The 18429-nt window shown below is 56.0% G+C and overlaps 6 protein-coding genes across 6 annotated transcripts; 2 read left to right on the top strand and 4 right to left on the bottom strand.

Annotated features, from left to right (window-relative positions):
- Positions 1-115: 115 nt before the first annotated feature.
- CH63R_11204 (Short-chain dehydrogenase) lies at positions 116-1120 on the top strand (the record flags this gene model as incomplete). The annotated part of the gene is made up of 1 exon (XM_018306178.1): positions 116-1120. One exon carries the CDS (start codon positions 116-118, stop codon positions 1118-1120), a length of 1005 nt encoding a protein of 334 aa, XP_018153019.1.
- Positions 1121-2690: 1570 nt separating this feature from the next.
- CH63R_11203 (dynamin family protein) lies at positions 2691-5450 on the top strand (the record flags this gene model as incomplete). Its single annotated transcript, XM_018306177.1, has 2 exons — positions 2691-4778; positions 4836-5450. The coding sequence occupies 2 exons, from the start codon at positions 2691-2693 to the stop codon at positions 5448-5450; spliced, it is 2703 nt and encodes a 900-aa protein (XP_018153018.1).
- Positions 5451-5936: 486 nt separating this feature from the next.
- Positions 5937-6986, bottom strand: CH63R_11202 (Zinc-binding dehydrogenase; the record flags this gene model as incomplete). The annotated part of the gene is made up of 1 exon (XM_018306176.1): positions 5937-6986. The coding sequence occupies one exon, from the start codon at positions 6984-6986 to the stop codon at positions 5937-5939; it is 1050 nt and encodes a 349-aa protein (XP_018153017.1).
- A 1694-nt stretch (positions 6987-8680) lies between these two features.
- CH63R_11201 (uncharacterized protein) lies at positions 8681-9532 on the bottom strand (the record flags this gene model as incomplete). The annotated part of the gene is made up of 2 exons (XM_018306175.1): positions 8681-8898; positions 9043-9532. 2 exons carry the CDS (start codon positions 9530-9532, stop codon positions 8681-8683), a joined length of 708 nt encoding a protein of 235 aa, XP_018153016.1.
- Positions 9533-10188: 656 nt separating this feature from the next.
- CH63R_11200 (uncharacterized protein) lies at positions 10189-11634 on the bottom strand (the record flags this gene model as incomplete). Its single annotated transcript, XM_018306174.1, has 2 exons — positions 10189-10978; positions 11036-11634. 2 exons carry the CDS (start codon positions 11632-11634, stop codon positions 10189-10191), a joined length of 1389 nt encoding a protein of 462 aa, XP_018153015.1.
- A 1052-nt stretch (positions 11635-12686) lies between these two features.
- On the bottom strand, positions 12687-14404 carry CH63R_11199 (Cytochrome P450; the record flags this gene model as incomplete). The annotated part of the gene is given in 5 exon segments (XM_018306173.1): positions 12687-13096; positions 13139-13435; positions 13444-13465; positions 13522-14120; positions 14182-14404. Coding segments are annotated over 5 exon segments (1551 nt in total).
- Positions 14405-18429: the final 4025 nt, after the last annotated feature.

Below are 18429 nucleotides of genomic sequence, written 5' to 3'. Positions count from 1 at the left end.
CACCTCAGCACCATCTCAACCCCGCCTTCTCACCTCGAATCAAGACAACTTGAAGCCAGTCTTCCGGATCCCCAAGCTCAACAAGAATCACACAACTTGCAACTGCTGAACAACCATGGCTCCCGCCTACAACCAAGAGACCAGAGCGAGCGAGCTGGTGCCGCTTTACGCTCCATACATCGCGGGCAAGACCATCCTCGTCACGGGGGTCTCGCCAGGCAGCATCGGCGACTCTTTCGTCAAGCAAGTTGCCGTCGCCAAGCCAGCCGTGTTCGTTCTCGCCGGCCGCTCACCATCCAAGTTCCAGAGGTTGGTCAACGACCTTGCCACGGAACACCCCGAGATCAAGGTCAAGTCACTCGTGCTCGACCTCGCCTCCTTTGCCAACGTCCGCAAGGCCGCCGAGGAAGTCAACACATGGGCCGACGTCCCACAGATCGACGTCCTCGTCAACAACGCCGGCATCATGGCCGGCTCGTACAAGCTGACGGAAGACGGCTTCGAGAGCCAGTTCCAGACGAACCACCTCGGGCACTTCCTCTTCACGAACCTCATCATGCCAAAAGTCCGAGCCTCGGCGTCGCCGCGCATCGTCAATGTCAGCAGCAGCGCCCACAGACTGCATCACGTGCGCTGGACGGACTACAACTTCAACGAGGGGAAGCACTACGAGAAGTGGATGGGGTACGGGCAGTCCAAAACGGCCAACAGTCTCTTCTCCGTCGCGCTCGCCGAGAGGCTGGGCGACCACACCGCCCAAAACGGCCTGACAGCGTTCAGTCTGTGCCCGGGCTACGTGCCCACGAACCTCGGGGCGCACGAGGCGCACGACTTCCCCGCGTTCCTCGAGGACCTGCGCAAGGCGGATGTGCTGGCGGGCTCAAAGTACATGTGGGGGTTGGGACATATCAAGGCCAAAGACCTGGACCTGGGCGTGGCCACGCACGTGTTTGCGGCGTTTGCGCCGGAGCTGAGGGAGAACAACGGGGAGTACCTGACGGACTGTCACATCGCGGACCCGTGGAAGGAGGAGGTGTTCTCCTGGGCGCGGAGCAAGGTTGACGCGGAGATGCTCTGGGCGTTGAGCGAGAAGCTTGTTGGGCAGGAGTTCAGGTATTGAGGAGATGCTGGAGTTCGATATGAGAGGCGCACGGAGTACGGATCTGCGAAGTCAATGCCGGAGACGAGGCGCATGATGTCAACAGACATATGGTGAGACGTCTGAACATTGTTATCACTGTGGAGAGATGAGATGATGCTCGTGAGGGGTGAAGCCATCGCAATTGATTGGGACCGCCGAATATCGAAGCGAGGGAGATGGCGAAGACGAGGGAGGGAGGCAAAGAAGGGAGGATGTGGACAAGCAGACGGAATCGCCACAGAAGAACAGACCTTGCACCAGCCACATTCACAGCCACATGACCAGTGGGGGCCTGTATCGCTTAGTCATAGGATTAGTGCTGAGATCAATGTGGCTGAATGGGGGCTGCACCGCCACTCCCTCCCACCTGTTTCCCCAGCAGATCCCTGGAGTCCAGCCCAGCAAGAAAAGAAAAACAGTGGCAAAAACACAAGCCGTCTTTGCCTTGGCGCGCCCAACGTTCGACGGCCTCCCCAGCGCACCAATAACGATTTGTTCGACTCTCGATTCCAGACGACTAAACCGTTCGGTCCCCCGACGGGCTCAACTGAGCCCAAATGATTGGAGCACACGAGCAGCCCTTAATACGCGTACGCCTCGTCATGTAGGCTAGGCAAGCACAGAAAACCAGACCATCCATCCCTCTCTGGTCCGAGTCAATAAGCTTGACTTGACAGCCGAAAGAGAAAAGTGTGCCCCTCCAAGGGAAACGATTGAGGCTGTGCTAAGCCGAGCTATCGACGTCATTCGTCCAACCTCAGCACAACCCCATTGGTCTCCGTCTCCATTTCGGTGGCTTTGCGTACTCGCGACATGGGATCGGTTTCCTTTTTCCTCCTGCTTCTCAGAAAGTCTCTCCGCCCTGGAAACCTGGCAAGCCTAGTTTGAGCCTTTTGAGCCTCTCTCTTTCTCTATTGGTCTCGGCTTTGCTATCCGATGCCGAGTGACAGACGAAATTGCGGTACCCGTACCTGTATTGCCATGATCCACGGGTGCCAAAAAAGGGTCCAAACGGACGGGCTGGCCGTTCACTCTGGGCTGCCTCTAGCCAAGCAACATCCATGGAATGCCAACTCTATTGCCCTGATGCACCAGCGTGTTCCCCGGTGGCAACGCAGGACGCAGTCACTCAGGCGAAGCTTTGCGCTTCCCCACGCCCCCCCCCCCCCCCCAATAGGTCGTTAGTCGTCACCGGCTTGTCATGAGCGCGCTGACGACGCTGCTTTGCGACGACTCGGAACCCCAGATCCAGGCACCGGTTTAACAACCATTGGACACACGGCACACCACACACACAGCCTCATGGGGCACATGTGATGTTCGATCGAGACAGACACGCCGCACATGTCTTTCAGGCAGCGGACTTATGCTTGGCTGCGTAACTGCGTAATTACACACGTATAGCCTTTATTCTGGGCAAGCCGCAGTTTCAAGTACCCTCTTTAAAAGGGTGTCCCTCCCCAGTCAGACATCCACTATAAGCTCTTGGGTCCAAGACTTCCTCCCTCCGCCAACAACCTTCCCCCCCTTCACACTCTTACCGTACGTGATGGGATCATTGTACGAGCTTCCAGCTACAAGCCGTAATCCCTCAACTAACGCCTCATTCAGACCGGAACGCGACATGGCTCCGAATATCGACTCGGCGCTGGGTACGGCCGACATGGCCAACGAGCAGCGCGGCCTGCTCGAGCTCATTGACAAGCTGCAATTTGCCCAGCTCGACAATGTCAAGCTGCCCCAAATCGTCGTCGTCGGCGACCAGTCGGCTGGAAAGAGTTCCGTGCTCGAGGCCATCACCGGCACGCCCTTCCCCCGCGATGCAGGCGCATGCACGCGCTTCGCGACCGAAATCCGTCTACGCAGATCCAACGAGCCGAGCCTCAACGTCTCCATCATCCCCGACAAGAACAAGACTTTCAAGGAGCAGGAGCGCTTGAAGCAATTTGGCGGCGCCGTCGACGTCGGCATGTCGTTCGAGTCGCTCATGAGGTCGGCTGTGGACCTGATTGCGCCAAAGAATATTCCCGGCAGGTTCGCCGCCCGTGATATCTTGGTGGTCGAGAAGAGAGGTCCCGACATGCCTCTGCTCACGCTGGTTGATCTGCCTGGTCTCGTCAAGAACGCCAACAACGACCAGTCGATGGACGATATCAAGACCATCGAGACCCTCTGCGACCGCTACATGAAGAGCTCGCGCACCATCATCCTCGCCGTCGTTGGCGGCAACACAGACTACGTACAGGCGCCCATCCTTACCAAGGCGCGCCATTTCGATCCATCTGGCGGCCGCACCATCGGCGTCCTGACAAAACCCGACCTCTGCGAGTCTATCGGCCTGGAAGACAAATTCATCGAGCTTGTCCAGAACAGGGACAAGCAGAACTACTTCAAGCTGGGCTGGTACGTCCTCCTGAACCCGGGTCCCCGCGACCAGGGCCAACCTTGGCCATCAGCGCGCGAACGCCGCCAGCGTGAGGAGGAGTTCTTTGGCCGTGGCAAGTGGCGCGCCCTGCCCAGCTCGATGTGCGGCGCCAACGCCCTGAAGCAGAAGCTCAGCGTTCAGCTGCAACGCCACATCGGCCGGCACGTCAAGACGCTGCGCAAGCAAATCCAGACGGCGCTCGACGACTGCGACACGGAGCTCAAGTCCATGGGCACTGGCAAGGACACGGTCGAGGAGATGCGCATCGAGCTCGTCGAGCTCTTCTCGGCCTCCAAGGAGTTGGTCATTCCAGCCGTCTACGGTTTCTACAAGAACCCTCCCCGTAAGAACTTCTTCCGCGCGACGGCAGACCCTCGCGGCACGCCCGCTCAGAACTTGCGTGCCCGCGCCATTGAAGAGAATGAGAAGTTCTCACACCGAATCCGCCAAAACGGCCGCAAGTTCGGGTTCTCGTCCTCGACAGCACCCGGCACCGCGGACGGCGTCACCATCAGCGAGAGCAGCAAGAGAGAGTTCGTCGGCAGGGAAGTCGAGATGCTGCTCCGCCAGATTCGTGGTTCCGAATTCCCCATGGACCCCAAGCCCCGCGCTGTCTACATGCTCTTCCAGAGCTATTCGGAGAACTGGCCCAAGCTCGCGCAGGAACACAAGGACAACCTCGGCGTCGTGTGTAACGAGTTCCTCAGCGAGGTCATTGACTTCGCGTGGCCGCAACGCATGCGCGAGCCGCTGCGCTACCAGTTCCTGGATGTGCAGATGAAGAAACTCATGGCGGATGCGCAGCAGGAGCTCGAGCACCTCACGCAGGACATGAACCTCGAGATCCAGCCTTACGACCCCGAGTACGAAGAGCGTCTCCGCAAGTGGCAGATCGAGTCTAGCAAGGATGGTGCCACCTACACCGAGGCGCAGGAGGTGTGTGAGAAGATGTTGATCTTCTATGAGCTGGCGGCCAAGACGTTCATCCGCAACACCATCACACAGGTCGTCGAGAGACATCTGCTGCAGGGCATGTACAGCATCTTCAATTCTGTTGAAATCCTGAGCATGCCGAACGAGACTGTTGAGGCGATTGCCGCCGAGAACAAGGAGACGCGTGATCGCAGGATGACGCTCAAGACGCAGAAGACGGCGATCGAGGAAGCTCGCGACATCTGCGCCAGCTTGGCCATGCGTAAGGAGCTGAGGATGGTAAGTCGATATCCTTTCACCTTCATTGACTCGACGATGCTAACTAGCGTTCCACAGTACGCCGATGAAGACCGCGACCTCGAGGACAACAGTTCCGACTCTGACGAAGACAAACCTCGTCAGACAACGACGCGAAAGCCAGTTAACAACAACAACAACACCACCACCACCTCCAACACGATCCCGAGCCGGGAAACAAACCGTTCGACGCGCTCTCGCGATGAACGCGAGGAACGTTACGAGCGCCCGGCAGCACGGACGCAGCCCTCTGCCGCCGAGTCTCTGGCGACCAACGGCAACCACGGCTACAGCAGTCAACAGACGCCCGCGCAAGCCCCTCCCCCTCCTCCTCCTCAGGCGCAGGCCCCGGCTCCTCATCGAGTTGAACGGGCGGAGCCTCCACGCACGAACACGAGCAACTCGGAGTGGGAAGAGGAGTACTACAGGGCGCCCTCGCAGCAGGGGGCGCCTGCGCAGGCACCCCCGCCCCCTCCCCGGCCTCAGAAGCTGAGGCCCGAGGAGGCGGCGTCGGACGCGTACAGCCACCGCTCGGCATCGTCCGTGTCGGAGCAGCAGCACGCGAACGGATACGGCAGCTATCACGACCAGGGCGAGTATGCGCCGTCGTCCACCAGACGGGCGACGGCCAAGAAGCTGTTTGGTAGAGGTTAGAAGTGATTAGCCAAACGAGTGTGAATTTGTGTGCAGGACTTGGGCAAATAAGCGATGTTGGCGTTCATCCAGAGTTCTTATTAGACGGCGGTCCTTGGAAAGCGGTATGGAGTAAGCCATGTGCACCTGGTCAAGATCTTAGATAGCATGATACCAATCAACGATGTATACAAACAAAGCCTCTTGGGATTTTCCACAAACATCAGTGAAATAAATATGTTGGTCTAATGGGTCAGGCTGGTATATATGTACAATAGAAACAGGTCGTAATGGATCGTCAATGATCACTACGACTCACAGCAGTAATGGAACAGGCTCGACCAAGTCCTACTTACCTGTACAGTCATATTACATCACAGAAGAGGGCATTTCAACGTAGGTAACGGTGTAAGATAGATACTTGATCTTTCATGGTCATCAATTGTCATTATAATGTACAGATATGCTTTTCCCATCCATGCTCATGCAATTCCCTTTTTTCCCTTTTTACTCCTGGGCAATCTTCAGGACGGCCTTGCCAAAGTTCTGGCCGGTGAGCATGCCGACGAAACCCTCGGCGGCCTGGTCGATGCTCTCGGTCAGGTGGACCTTGACCTTGAGGTCGCCGTTGGCGATCATGGGCTGGACCTTCTCCTGGAAGGGCTGGTACTTGGCGGGGGACAGGTTGACGAGGAAGCCCTGGAAGGTGAGCTTCTTGGCGACGACGTGGAAGAGGCCGCGGACGCCCTTCTGCTGCTCACGGGGCGTGTTGTAGTCGGAGATCATGCCGCAGCCGATGATGCGGCCCTGCTGGTTGAAGCTCTCGAGGGCGGCCTCGAGGTGGTCGCCGCCAACGTTCTCAAAGTACATATCGATGCCGTTGGGGGCCAGGCGCTTGAGGGCGTCGAGGGGGGACTCCTTCTTGTAGTTGAAGCCGGCGTCGAAGCCGAGCTCGTTGAGGATGAAGTCAAGCTTCTCGTCGCTGCCGACGGAGCCGATGACGCGGACGCCCTCGGCCTTGGCGAGCTGGCCGACGATCTGGCCGACGGCGCCGGCGGCGGAGGAGACGAAGATGGTCTCGCCCTTCTTGGGCTTGCCGATGTCGTAGAGACCCTCGTAGGCGGTCATGCCGGGCATGCCGAGGGCGCCGACGAAGAGGGGGAGGTCGACGTTGTGGGTGTTGGGCACCTTGAAGAAGCCCTGGAGGAACTTGGCCGGGATGGCGGCGTACTCGGCGTTGGGGCCCATGAAGGAGGTGACGAGGTCGCCGGCGGCGAACTGGGGCGCGTCGGAGCGCTCGACGCGGGCGACGATGGAGGAGACGATGACGGCGCCCTGCTCAAAGGGCGGGATGTAGGACTTGCCGGCCTCGGCGGGGCGCATGCGGCCGCGCATGTAGGGGTCGAAGGAGGAGTAGAGGACCTTGATGAGGATGCCGCCGTTGAGGTCCTGGTCGAGGTCGATGGGGCGGTCCTCGACGACGAGGTCCTGGCCGGGCACGGGCAGGCCCTTGGGGACCTGCTTGAAGACGAAGCTCTTGTTAGGGGTAGGCGCCATTTTGTTGTGCGTGTGTGTGTTTTTGTTTGGGTATCTTGAGAGTGAGTGGTGTTGTGTGTGTGGGGGGTATCGTGAGAGTTTGGTGATATGAGAGATGAGTGAATGATTCTTCAACGAGATACGACTACTGCAGGAGGGATGGGATCGTTTGAGTTATATATTCTAATTCAGACCAGACCAATTTTGCTCCAGATCATGACGAACCCCTGATGGGCCGCGGGGCCGACCTGTGGCAGTGAGTGGTCCCGCCTCGTTCATGGTCTTCCTTCGCGATCCCCCTTCCGCATCGGTAAAGTTGTGCCAAGTACGAAGTACCTGATGGAGGGTGCGGAAGGTGTTGGAAACCAAAACGTCATGGAAGAACAAATGGGTGGAACATCCACTCACTCTGATGTTCGATGGGGTGGAGAAAGGGAGGATGTCCCTCCCCCCCTCAACCCCTGTTTTTTTAGCGGTGCATACAAGCAGATCTGTCAGCACTCTGTATTCTTTTTTTATTTTCCTTTTTTCGGTTTTTTTTCTTCTCTGGGACTTGGTTTTGCCCCTCGTCTGACATCAAGATGCCGCGGTTCATGGCGGGGGCAACATGTAAGAAAGGGGCAAGCGGTGTGCTTTTGACAGCCGGGCCAAGTTCTGTTCTTCGGCAACTCGATCAGTGGGAGAGAGACCGGAGGGCCCCCCCCCTTCCCACCGGACGAGTTTCTCATCCTCCTTCGTCCTTCGTTGGGTTTGGTTGCTTTAGGTTTTGGTTCATCAGCATCAATCTATGAAACGCAGGCTCTACCACGTTGATCTAGGGATTCCTCTCCCTGTTCCAGCATTGTAGCGGAGGGATTGGTGTACACGCCGATGTGACCGGCTCTCCAAAGCATCACCGAGTCAGACTGACTGGTTCACCACTGCCCGACTAAGTTTTGCTCGGTCTTGGCTCGCGTTACCAGACCAGACAATGACAGAGGGCCGCGGTACCATGAAGCCATGATGACAAAGCCATAGCGGCCATGCCCATCTTGCATCGAACATCAAACAACACAGCCCAGCCCAACAACGCCCCTCCAACTCCCAACTCTCAGCTCCCAACTCCGGCCAGCCTCAACATCTCCGGAGCTGGTTGCCCCTTGTGGAGAGTCCCCCCGTTAAAAAAAGAACAGCGCAGAAGCATCGGCAGACGAGGACCCGTACCCAGGTGCCGGGCGCCGGGTCCGCTCCCCAAGGCCGAGGCTTCTGGACTATCTCTGCTGAAGAGTAGGGAGCCGAGGTCCAAACCCATGGATTTCAGGGTCCCTCCCCCCCCCTTCCCTTGTCTTGGGTTAGTTCCAACAGGGCAAACGCCACTTTCGAAACCGAAAGGTCGACGGGTTCCGGGACAACTGTTGGCTTCTCGATCCAATGGTTGCTCCAGCGCCGACCCAGTAGAACCCAGTCTTTATTTTCTTTCCTTTTCTTTTTCTTTGCTCTTTTCCTGGTTCCCGCCCCCGTTATGATGGGATTCTTGATTTCAAAGCCAAATTTCCGCTCTCCACTCTGTGCAATTCCGCAGCAAAGGGGCTTCGGGGGGAGGGATGAAAGTGACGCCTTCCAGACCCCTCCTCGCCAGTCAAGCATCTTCGGCCATACCTCCGGTCGCCTTGTCGGACAATAAATCTGCGGGCCCAGAGGTCCCAGAATAGACCAGACAGACAGACAGACCATTGTCATGCAGGATGCGATGGCAAGTGTTTCGCAAACATCCTCGCGTGTCCTCGGACGGTACCTTCGTCTGGGACCACTCTGCCGTCTCCCGCCGTGTCTGCAGACACAGTCACCAACTCGACACCTCCGCGCATGTCAGCCACCCAGAACTCCTCGTAGCCCGTCGGCTCGAAGCCCAGCTGTTCAAAGCATCGCTTTCCCGCCGCCGTCGCCGTGAGCGCTGTCCGTCACCTGTCAGACCGTCCACAAGAACACCGTTGAGAGTGCGGGTGAGGACAAGGGAGAGAGAGGGGGGAGAGAGAGAGAGAGAGAGAGTCCCTGTCAACAAACTCCCTTTGCAGGGGGAGGGGGGTACAAAACATACCAGAATGCCCAATCACCTCCCATCCCTTCCCCTCGGCCGCAGCAACCACAGCCCGCATCGCGATACTGCCAAACCCTCGTAGCACCCCGCTCTCGCGCGCCTCGGGCACGTCGAACCGCTCAACGTGGAAGACGTGCAGCCCAACAACAACCCCGGATCCCTCGTCGTAGTCGCGGGCGAGCATAGACGCCGCGTCGACGTCCGTCTCCTTGATCCCGCCCGCCAGCAGATCCCGCCACGCGGGTGCCAGCAAGGGCAGCGCGACGACGGCGCCGACGATCGTGCGTGTGTCGGCGGCGGCGGCGGCGGCAGCAGCGGAGGGGCCGTTGTCTGGCAGGTAGAAGCACGTCGCCAGGTCCGGCGCCGCCGTCGTCCAGCTGCGGAGTCGGTCCCAGGTCAGCGGCGCCGGGTACATGTCCTGGTCCGAGGCGAAGATGCCTCGGAGGACGTCGTCCGTCATCGGGCCGGTTTCCAGAGGGGTTGTCGACATTTTTTGTACAAGTCTACGGATGAGCTTGAGTCCGGGAAAGTGACGCCGAGTCCCGAGTTGACGATCTGTGAGAGTTACCTGACTTGAGGATATTGGCTCTCGCTCAGAAGTCTTGAGATGGAGAGAGCAGACAGAGGGTTCCCGTCATGCTGAAAGAGCCGTGCTGCGGGGGATTTTCTCCACTGGCGTCTCGCCTATCTAGGCACTGTCCAAGTGAGATCCTAGACACACTTCACATGGCAGACATGGCATCACTTTGCCCTCACACACACACATTTGGATGCTCGCAGGATGAAGCCATCAACTCGGCTTATCTGTTTATTTCCCTCGTGAATACTCGCTATTCTTACACGCATCGGTGGGCATGTTCCCTTCGAGCCCTCTTTGTCAAGGCTTTGGGACATTCTGTCCCTGTATCGCCTCCTTGCCCAGGCCGCTGCTTCAATGTTGAAGCCAAGTATCGCCTGATGTCTGTGTTGTGCTGAACCAAGGGCACACTTGTTTCTCTCATAACCACATGGCGCGGAAGTTTGAGCAGGAAATGAGATCCTCCCCGTTGCCCAACCATCTCCCCTCCTTGATCCTCATAAAGCTTGTGAAGCGCTCCCCTTCCATCACGTCCTTTCCATCGCCTAGCTATTGGATCTTGTCTTGCCTTAGTTGGCAGACACCGACGAGTCCGAAGCCTCGGGACCGCGGGCGATCCAACGAATGGTGCCGTACACCGGGTCCATGATGCACGAGAAGTGGGTGCACTCGTTGGTGGTCGGGTACGCCTCAATCCACTGCTGGAGCGTCGCCTCGTTGACTCCGGGAACCTCGGCATCCGCGCCAGTCTCGGACATGAGATCGACGTTGAAGCAGATGCCATTTCGCCCGCATTCGAGTGCCGCACCGGCCCGGATGGTGACGGCTCCCATGTGACGCATCCACTTCATCTCGAGAGCTCGCTGACGATTCTCAGACTCGTACAGCCACTCCCCATCTCCCACGACCGGGGCCTGGGGTTGGGATTGGGTAGCCTCGTTGGTGGTGTTGGTGTTGGTGAGGTGACCACAGCAGATCTTGTGGTCTGGGTCGTGGTTGCATTGGACCTGGAAGACGTTGCTCGTTTTCGCTCTTCCAATGTGAAGGTCCTTCAGCACTGTCATCACCTTTGATCCATCACAAAAGGTCGCGTAGCAAGGCGAGGCAGGCGTAAATGCAAGCTTCTTAACTGCAGCTGCAATGGTGAGGGGTTCCTTTCTGTGCTTATTAAGGCTAGTGTCCTTGTCTTTGGATCCCTTGGACTTCTTGTCGTCAAGGTCCTCATTCAGGAGGATGCGTCGGAGGATGGAAGGAACTGCCTCACGACGGCCAAGGAGAACCAACAGTTGATGCTTTCGGAGAGAAGAGGTCTTGCAGTCGTGGTTCGGTCTGAAGTTGAGAGAGATGGAGAGGTCCTTGCTAGAAAGAACCCCTGTCAGCTACCAAGCGTTGTCCTCCAAAGGCGTTGTTGCTTACCGGACACCAGTGAGGCAGCCAACAAAGCCGGCATATGTGACTGATCTAGCAATCACCTCATCTTTGTCTCCCTTCTTCGAGTTGACAAACTCAACAACCACCAGCAGGTCTCTCAAGACATGCATTCCCCACTCAAGGGTGCGGAAATGCATGAGGCGGTCGGCGTTGTCCTTTTCGCTTTGCTTGCCAGGGGTCGGATGCACCAGGGCTGCTCCAGAGGTGCAGCCCAGCAGCAAGTCCAAGAAGAGGTTAAGTGCCATGACCAGGTGGGTGCTGATCTTGGCTGTTTTAGCAATAGACTTGATCTCGTTTGTCTGCTCCTTGCTGAAGACTTTCCGGATTGCATGGCGGGATGCAAACTTGATGAAGCCTGAAAGCTTCTTGCTGAACAGGGACTCCAGGACCTCGTCAAAGAGGGGGCTGACACTTCTTATCTGAGGAGCGAAATCTTTAGCAAGCTGGATGTAGCGCTCCTCAGCCGGCTTTCCCATGTCGATTCGGTAGACAGGGATGTCTCCAATAGTAGGCGTGCACATGGTGGGAAACGCTGACTCCTGTTTCTTCTCATCCTGGGCTCCGACTGGGAAGTGCTCATCCATTTTTGTAGCAAGGTGAAAGTGAAAGGCTTTTGAAGGTGCGTTCTTGGGTATTGTGAATGATGAATATGGTCAGTTTTCTGGTGAGAAATAAAGTGTCTGCTGAAGAGAAGAAGAAAGAGTCAGCCTATAACGTTCCTGTGATGAGAATTGAGTGCTCATTCGGTCTCAGATGCCGGCTCTTGGATTTATACAGGATGAGGAAAAGGACCTACCAGGAAATAGGAGGAAACTTGAGATGACTCCGGACCGGAAGGTTGATGAGGCTGATGGCTTGGACTAACGATGGGAGCCGGTGCCGGTGGTTGCAGGTGAAAAAGAGAGGAAGAGGAAGAGATTGAGGTCAAGGTCAAGGTCAGGTTTGGTGTAAAACGCGTGCGTGAGGCAGGCGCGATTTTGAGTGAGTGTGACGGTTCCTAGAGGGGAGGTACGGCTTTGACAACCAGGGGAAGGACTGACCTTGAGCAGCTCCTGCCAGGAAAGGAAATTGCAACCAACTGCCGACCGGAAAGAGACTTGAGGAGTGAGTGAGAAGAATAGTGAGCCAAAAAAGAATAAGTGAGAAGACTGTGAGTGTAAGTATAAAGAGTGAACAAGAGCAGAGTAAGTAATAAGAAGACAACTAAAGGGAGATTGACTGACTGACTGAGATAAAGCAGCCAACATGAGATTTAGTTCAACACCAGCCCAGCTAATGACGGTGTTAGGTTAGGTTTATTGAACAAATAACAAAAACTGCGTATTACACAAAATTCCAACTTCTGATGCTGGAGTGTATAGGCGTGGAACACTCTAAACTCAACCTGAAATAATACACAGAAGAGATTCACATGAGTCTTACAGTATGGGCACCTCCCTATCATTACCTAGTAGGCAGAACCTCCTGGCGCTCATTATCATGAAGTGTATTCGCTGGTGATTTCAACATATCTAGGCTGCTGCTGTTTATTTACATGCCCGAACCAGCACCTCCATCCTCCCCATTTCAATCTAATGTTTACGCCGGCACCACAGAGACACCTATTCCCGTCTACCTGACCACAAAAATACAGAAATCAAAACAAAGTCACCTGCCGGGCTTCCTCCCTCTCGATCGTGACGCGCAGGCTCTCCCGCGGCCGCAGCGTGAAGTTGGGGTTCGCGAGCTCCAGTCGCCCGTCCCAGCCGGGGCGCGGCGAGAACCTGAAGTCGCGCGCGAGGGCAAAGATGACGCTCTTTGTGTTCAGCAGCGCCATGTTCTTGGCTATGCAGCCCGCCGGGCCCTGCAGGAACGCCTCCATCGCGTACGAGTCCCCGGGCGCCCGCCCGTCCGCCCACCGGTCCGGGTCGAACGCCTCGGCCGTCTCGCCCCAGACCAGCGGGTTGAAATGCGCGACGGCCGGGCAGAGCGTGACTTGCGTGCCCTTGGGTATGAAAGTGCCGCAGACCGTGACATCTTCGGAGGCCTCGCGCGGGAGGAAGATGGCTGTGTAGCCGACGACGGGTCAGCAGGGAGGGTCTAGCGGACCGGGGGGGAGACGGCAGGGGGAGCGCGGTGGTGTAAATGACTTGCCTGGGGAGTAGAAGCGCAGTATCTCTTTGAGAAAGTGGTTCATATACACCAAATGCTCGAGCTCCTCGTATGTCGGGTTCCAGTCCCGCGGCTTGCCGGCGCAGAGCCCGAGGACCTCCTGCTTGAGGCGGTCCTGAACTTTGGGCACCGTGGCAAGAACGTGAGCAACCCACATGGTCGTCGATCCAGTCGTCTCGTGGCCTGCCATAATGTCAGCGTCTCCGTATCGTTCCAAGTTTCTCAATGGCATGGCTTCGTACCTCCAGCAATGAAGTTGAGCATCTATCCCCAGAAAAGGTCAGCACATACCAAACCGCCACTCCAGGGGTGGTACTCACGTATTCCAACAGCTCCAAGTCAGTCCAGTTAGTCTGGGTGGCGTCAAACTGGCAATCCTCCAGGATGAAGGTCAGGATGTCGTGACGATCCGTCTTATCCTCGAGGCCCAGCTTCTTCTCCGCCATCATCTCGTGGCGCCTATTCTCTACACAAGTAAGTAGCATCGCCCGTATAAGCGCAACGTCCTTCAGCCATCTCTTGTTACTCGCCAGCGGTAGCCACGAACGGAGGGGCACGTGGCCGTCAATGAAGGTGATGACGTGACCTGAAGGCGGCTGACGGATGATGCGCTCGTACACCTCGTAGAAGTGGGCTTCGGGGACGAAAATGCTGTCCAGGTCGCAACCGATGGAGCCAATGACGAAGACGTCAAGGGTGGACTTTTTGAGGAAGTGCTCAACTAAGGGCGAGGGTAAGCTTGGTACCAAGAGAAAGGGTTCTGAACCTGCTGATCCAGGGTGAAGGGGGGGGGGGGGGTTACTGTCGACAACCTTGGTCTCCTCTGCCCCGAGGTCCTGGCTAATGGAACCACATAGTTGGTTGGCCTTCAGTTGAAATACTGGTAGCATCTTGCGTGTGTTCTGGTTGGAAAAAGCACCTAACTCTGGTCAGCCAATTTGACAAAGCCTGCAAAAGTGGTCTGAATGGGCTACACTAACGGGCCAGCTGAGTGCGCTGCTTCTTTCTTTCCTCTCCCTCCGAGAACATGAGTCCATGTCCAGTGATAGGGGAGAACATGCGGGCTGCAAGCTGCGACTTTCTGAAAGAGTAAACTTTGGCTTGCTGTACCTCTTTGAAAGCAGCTATGTTGTTGACCATGAGAGTCTCGCAGTTGCCCATGGATAGGTAGCGCACAAATGGCGCCTCTGGCCACTGCTTCATCCAGGAGATGAAGAGGTCGGCAGGTCCAGGGGTTCTAATCTGATTTAACATCTGACCGACGAGGGGATGGCCTCCCTGTATATCTCCATAATGTGTCAGCCATCGTTCTTGATAGAAGATTTACATCCTGCCATGGAAGGCAACATTACCTTTGGCCCTGGCAGATGACGCAGTGGGGAAAGAAAGAAAGGGTAGATATATCCATGATATCCTAAAAGAAGACCACACAGCAAAGCGAATATTGCAGTAAATATATGTATTGCAGTTGGCCAAGCAGCATGCAAAAATCTGAAGCTCAGAGCAGCAATGAGGAGCGAGGCTCCTGCGCAGGTCTTGATGGCCATGTCCCAGTAGCTGGGTGAGTAGCTGCAAAAAGAAAAATTGCAAACCAGCTAACAAAGCAAGTCAAGTAATAAGAAGGAGGAATAGATAGGGTCCAAGGAGTATAAAGAACTGGACCAGTTTGGTGAATATGGTGATGAAGGTATTGTGGGTAGAGTTGTTGCAAAGGCAAGGCTGTGAGGAAGGCTAGCATAGACTGAAGTGGTAGGAGTGTGCTCTTAAAAAAAGACTTGCTACTTTGAGGTAGGAAGACCGGAGGTATAGAGATGAGGCGAATGTAGGAACATTCAGAATTTCCCAGGAGCCCCTGGGTTCTTCGAATGTGCTGAAGCGTAAGACACCACTGCGAAGGAAACGAGCAGGCAGAGTTTCCAAAAAGCCTGGAAACATTCCTCTTCTTTGCATCAGGAGATATGGAGAGACAATCCCAGTCTTATATGGAGGCAGAATACACATTGTTAATTTCCATCCTCTCATCCCCTCCCCTTCTTCCCTTCACGATCCTTGACCGCCTCCTCCTGCTCTGCGCCGCCAAACACAACCCACATATTGCCCAGACCGAAAAGACAGAGTAAGCACTGGCCCTCCTAACCTCTCCCTGCTTTCGCCGAGGGGGAGCCCCCGGACCGGGTATGAGCCAACAGCAGCATGATTGGCAAGCAAACATCCCATCCCCTCCATGTCCGGGACGCCACCAACGAGATGCCAAGTCGACTCTCGGTGATAGTCACAGCTGCGGCTTCGATGCATGTCCTGATCACAGATAAAGAGTACCAATCTATTTACGCCGTGACACAAAGGAGCCACTGGATCTGAACTATCTCGGGAGGCATTGTACCCACAACGAGTTGGCGCGATGAAAGGATGGCTCGCGGATAGTGAATTCGAGGATCCCCAAGCCGAGCTCAAGGATTACCCACCCCCCATCCTATTCTTGCGTCCCTGACGTCAGTACTATGAGCCGCGCCGCAGAAGCCGTCGGCACCAGTTAAGTAGAAGGGACAGAACAGCACATTCCAAGAGGAAGACTCGCCCTTGTGGGCTTCAGCAAGAAGAGCTTGGGCTCTGCTTACAGCCGGCTCTGTCGATAGAGGATGAACGATTCGAAGTTGCGGGCTAGGCGAGGACGCCCACGACGAGGGGCACAAGACGGGGAGCGAGGGAACAAGAGAACAAGGCTCACAATGCCTTGCCCTTGAACCGGACAAAGCGGACGCTGCCGCGAGGTTACACACTAATCCCGGATCTCTGGAACATGGCCAACATGGACACGTTTCCACGGGTCGGTCGTATCCACTTTGCAGGACAAGACACAGGAGATTGCATGGCATTTCCTCTTGACCAGCGGCAGCGAGAGACGGCGTCGTCGGGCGGATGCGATCTCGCGGAAAGAAAGCAAAGATCCAACAAGCCAATCGTCGGGAGAAGTCGAGACAGGAATTGGCACTATCGATGCCGGCGTAACAAGTTGGGAAATTCTTGCGAGAAGGAGGTACAGCCAAGGAGACCGGGGAGGGGGGGGTTAATGGAGATAGATAGATGGGTTGAAGACTCGTCCGAGATCCCCAAGGCGGGTGCTTACTGCATTGTTGCTTTCCCACGCGTGCATTGGAATCATTTTCCCCCGATGCAGTCTCGATGACCTTCACCTAAGGCGCGGCCTCCGGGGGTTCAACCTGTCGAAGGGGCTCTTATTGGTGGATATGTCCCTTTTCTCCCCCGTCTTCTTGTACGACCAACGCAGCATCCGTCATACAGTGGTGAATTGAGTTTTTACTTTCTTTTTTCGTGGAAATTGGCGTTGTAGTCATGCTTCTGTCGACGGGGTCGCGTCTCGCATATGGCCCCCTCATATTGGCCCTGGAAGGCGCATGTGTGTTCTGCCGGATCGGAGCACGATGGGAGCCTGCATAACGTGGCCAAGGGAGGTTAAGATGTCTTTGATCCGGCGGCTCATCTGCGATCGATCGCCCAGAGATCTCGCCTGGTCCGCGAGGTGAGTGCCGTCGTTCGTTCCCGAGTATCGCTTACACAAATTGTGTGGCTGACACCAGGCCAATGGCTTTTTCGGTTGCGAGCCCCAGGCTCTACGTGGTGTCGCGAGGCTTCTTCGAAGCGAAGCTTGCGAAGGTAAGGTGAGGCGAGAGAACATTCAAGGCCGGGGAGGGTTTCTGCTTTTGGTACATGGAGTGGAAGTGATTTACATGTCAAGTTGACGAGTCTGGTAACTCGGGTCCTCCTCCTTCGAGACAGGCTCCAGCCGTGCAGGCATGACGCAGCTGCATAGAATGATTCAGGCGAAGAAGAAAACCTGTGCAAGTTGATGCGGAACCCTCATTGTTATCTATTGAGTCTGTAGATGCTGCGGGTAAACAAGCTCTGGGTAGTTGCAGATACCCAACCGCGATTACTGAGCTCTCATGGGGGGACGAAGGTGGTACAAGACACTCTCGGCGTGATCTGAGGCGACCCAGGTGCCTGGCTACCAGATTTCGCGGACGCAGGAAGAACGACAGAGTTAGTGGCGGCAGTGCAAGTAGGAGGAGAAGCTGGAGGGATCATAGCCCAGGTTGCGTGGTGCTTTCTTCGAGGCAAAATTAAGCTTGGGGGATATGGAAATAGACTATTGGACTTGCGAACAGTGAACACCAAATTGATCCGGGTAACCCTTGCGCTCTGGTCTGGAAGCTGGTGCGAGGGTGATCCTAGGATTTCATGAGCCGAACAATACTTCATAACAGTTGAAGTGATAGATAGAGAAGCCTTGGTTCTTTGAGTCGTAGTTATATGTGCACACATAGGACGGACGTTGCTCTCCTCCCCTGCTAAAGAAGCGCCTTTAGATGGGACTGGGTCATGTTGCAGGGGCCCACAACCATTTAAGAAGCCAGCCGCCTTGGCCGGCCAGAGTGAAGTCGTTCTAGAAGTTAGTCAAGCATAGATAGTCTTGACACTAGTCCGGCAGCGGTTGTTGTGATGTGGCTTTCCAGGACCGATGCAAGCGGCAGAATTCCGGGCTCGCCTACTGCTTATTGTGATGCCATTGCAAGGTTTTGTCTAACGCTTACTTGCTTGGTCACTAACCATAAAGCTTCCGTGTGGTCTGAAAAAGAGTTGCCGTGGGACGAGTCGCAACATCAATTGCACGCTATTGGACTCCCAGACTCTCCTACACAGTCAGTGTGTCAACCCCGATTTGGAAAACTCCAACAGTCTCTCTCCAATGTCTCTCTCAACACGCGTGAAGACCCACCTTCTTCACTCTTCTTCAGCGCACCGCTCCATTTCTCTCTGCTGTGAGTTTTTAACCTCGGCAAATCAGTCAACCGCAGGTCCCATCAGCCGAGACATCCTTCGGCGGCCGAGCAGCGGGCTCGGAATGCCGATGTTATCCGAGCACAGCCTGCACCCGCGTCACTCCGAGCCGAAGTGCGAACAACCCGCACCGAGGATGGATGAGGGGATGAACCCCGCTGGCCAACCACTGTGCACGAGGCTGGAAGAAGAAATGCGCCTGTGTTGGTTGATCGCGCGAGGCTGGCTGGGGGTTATGCGGAACGGCATGGGAATAAGGGTCTGCGAATCACGCCGTTTGCGTTCGTCCTTTGTCTTTAAACACGGCATCTGGGCATTCTGGGGGACCGATTACCTTGAGACGGGGGGCGTCACAAGTACCTAATCGT

Source organism: Colletotrichum higginsianum, chromosome 8, assembly GCF_001672515.1.
Source record: "Colletotrichum higginsianum IMI 349063 chromosome 8, whole genome shotgun sequence".
In the NCBI taxonomy this organism is placed as follows: Eukaryota; Fungi; Ascomycota; class Sordariomycetes; order Glomerellales; family Glomerellaceae; genus Colletotrichum; species Colletotrichum higginsianum.
This window is presented reverse-complemented; position numbering and strand designations above follow the sequence as displayed.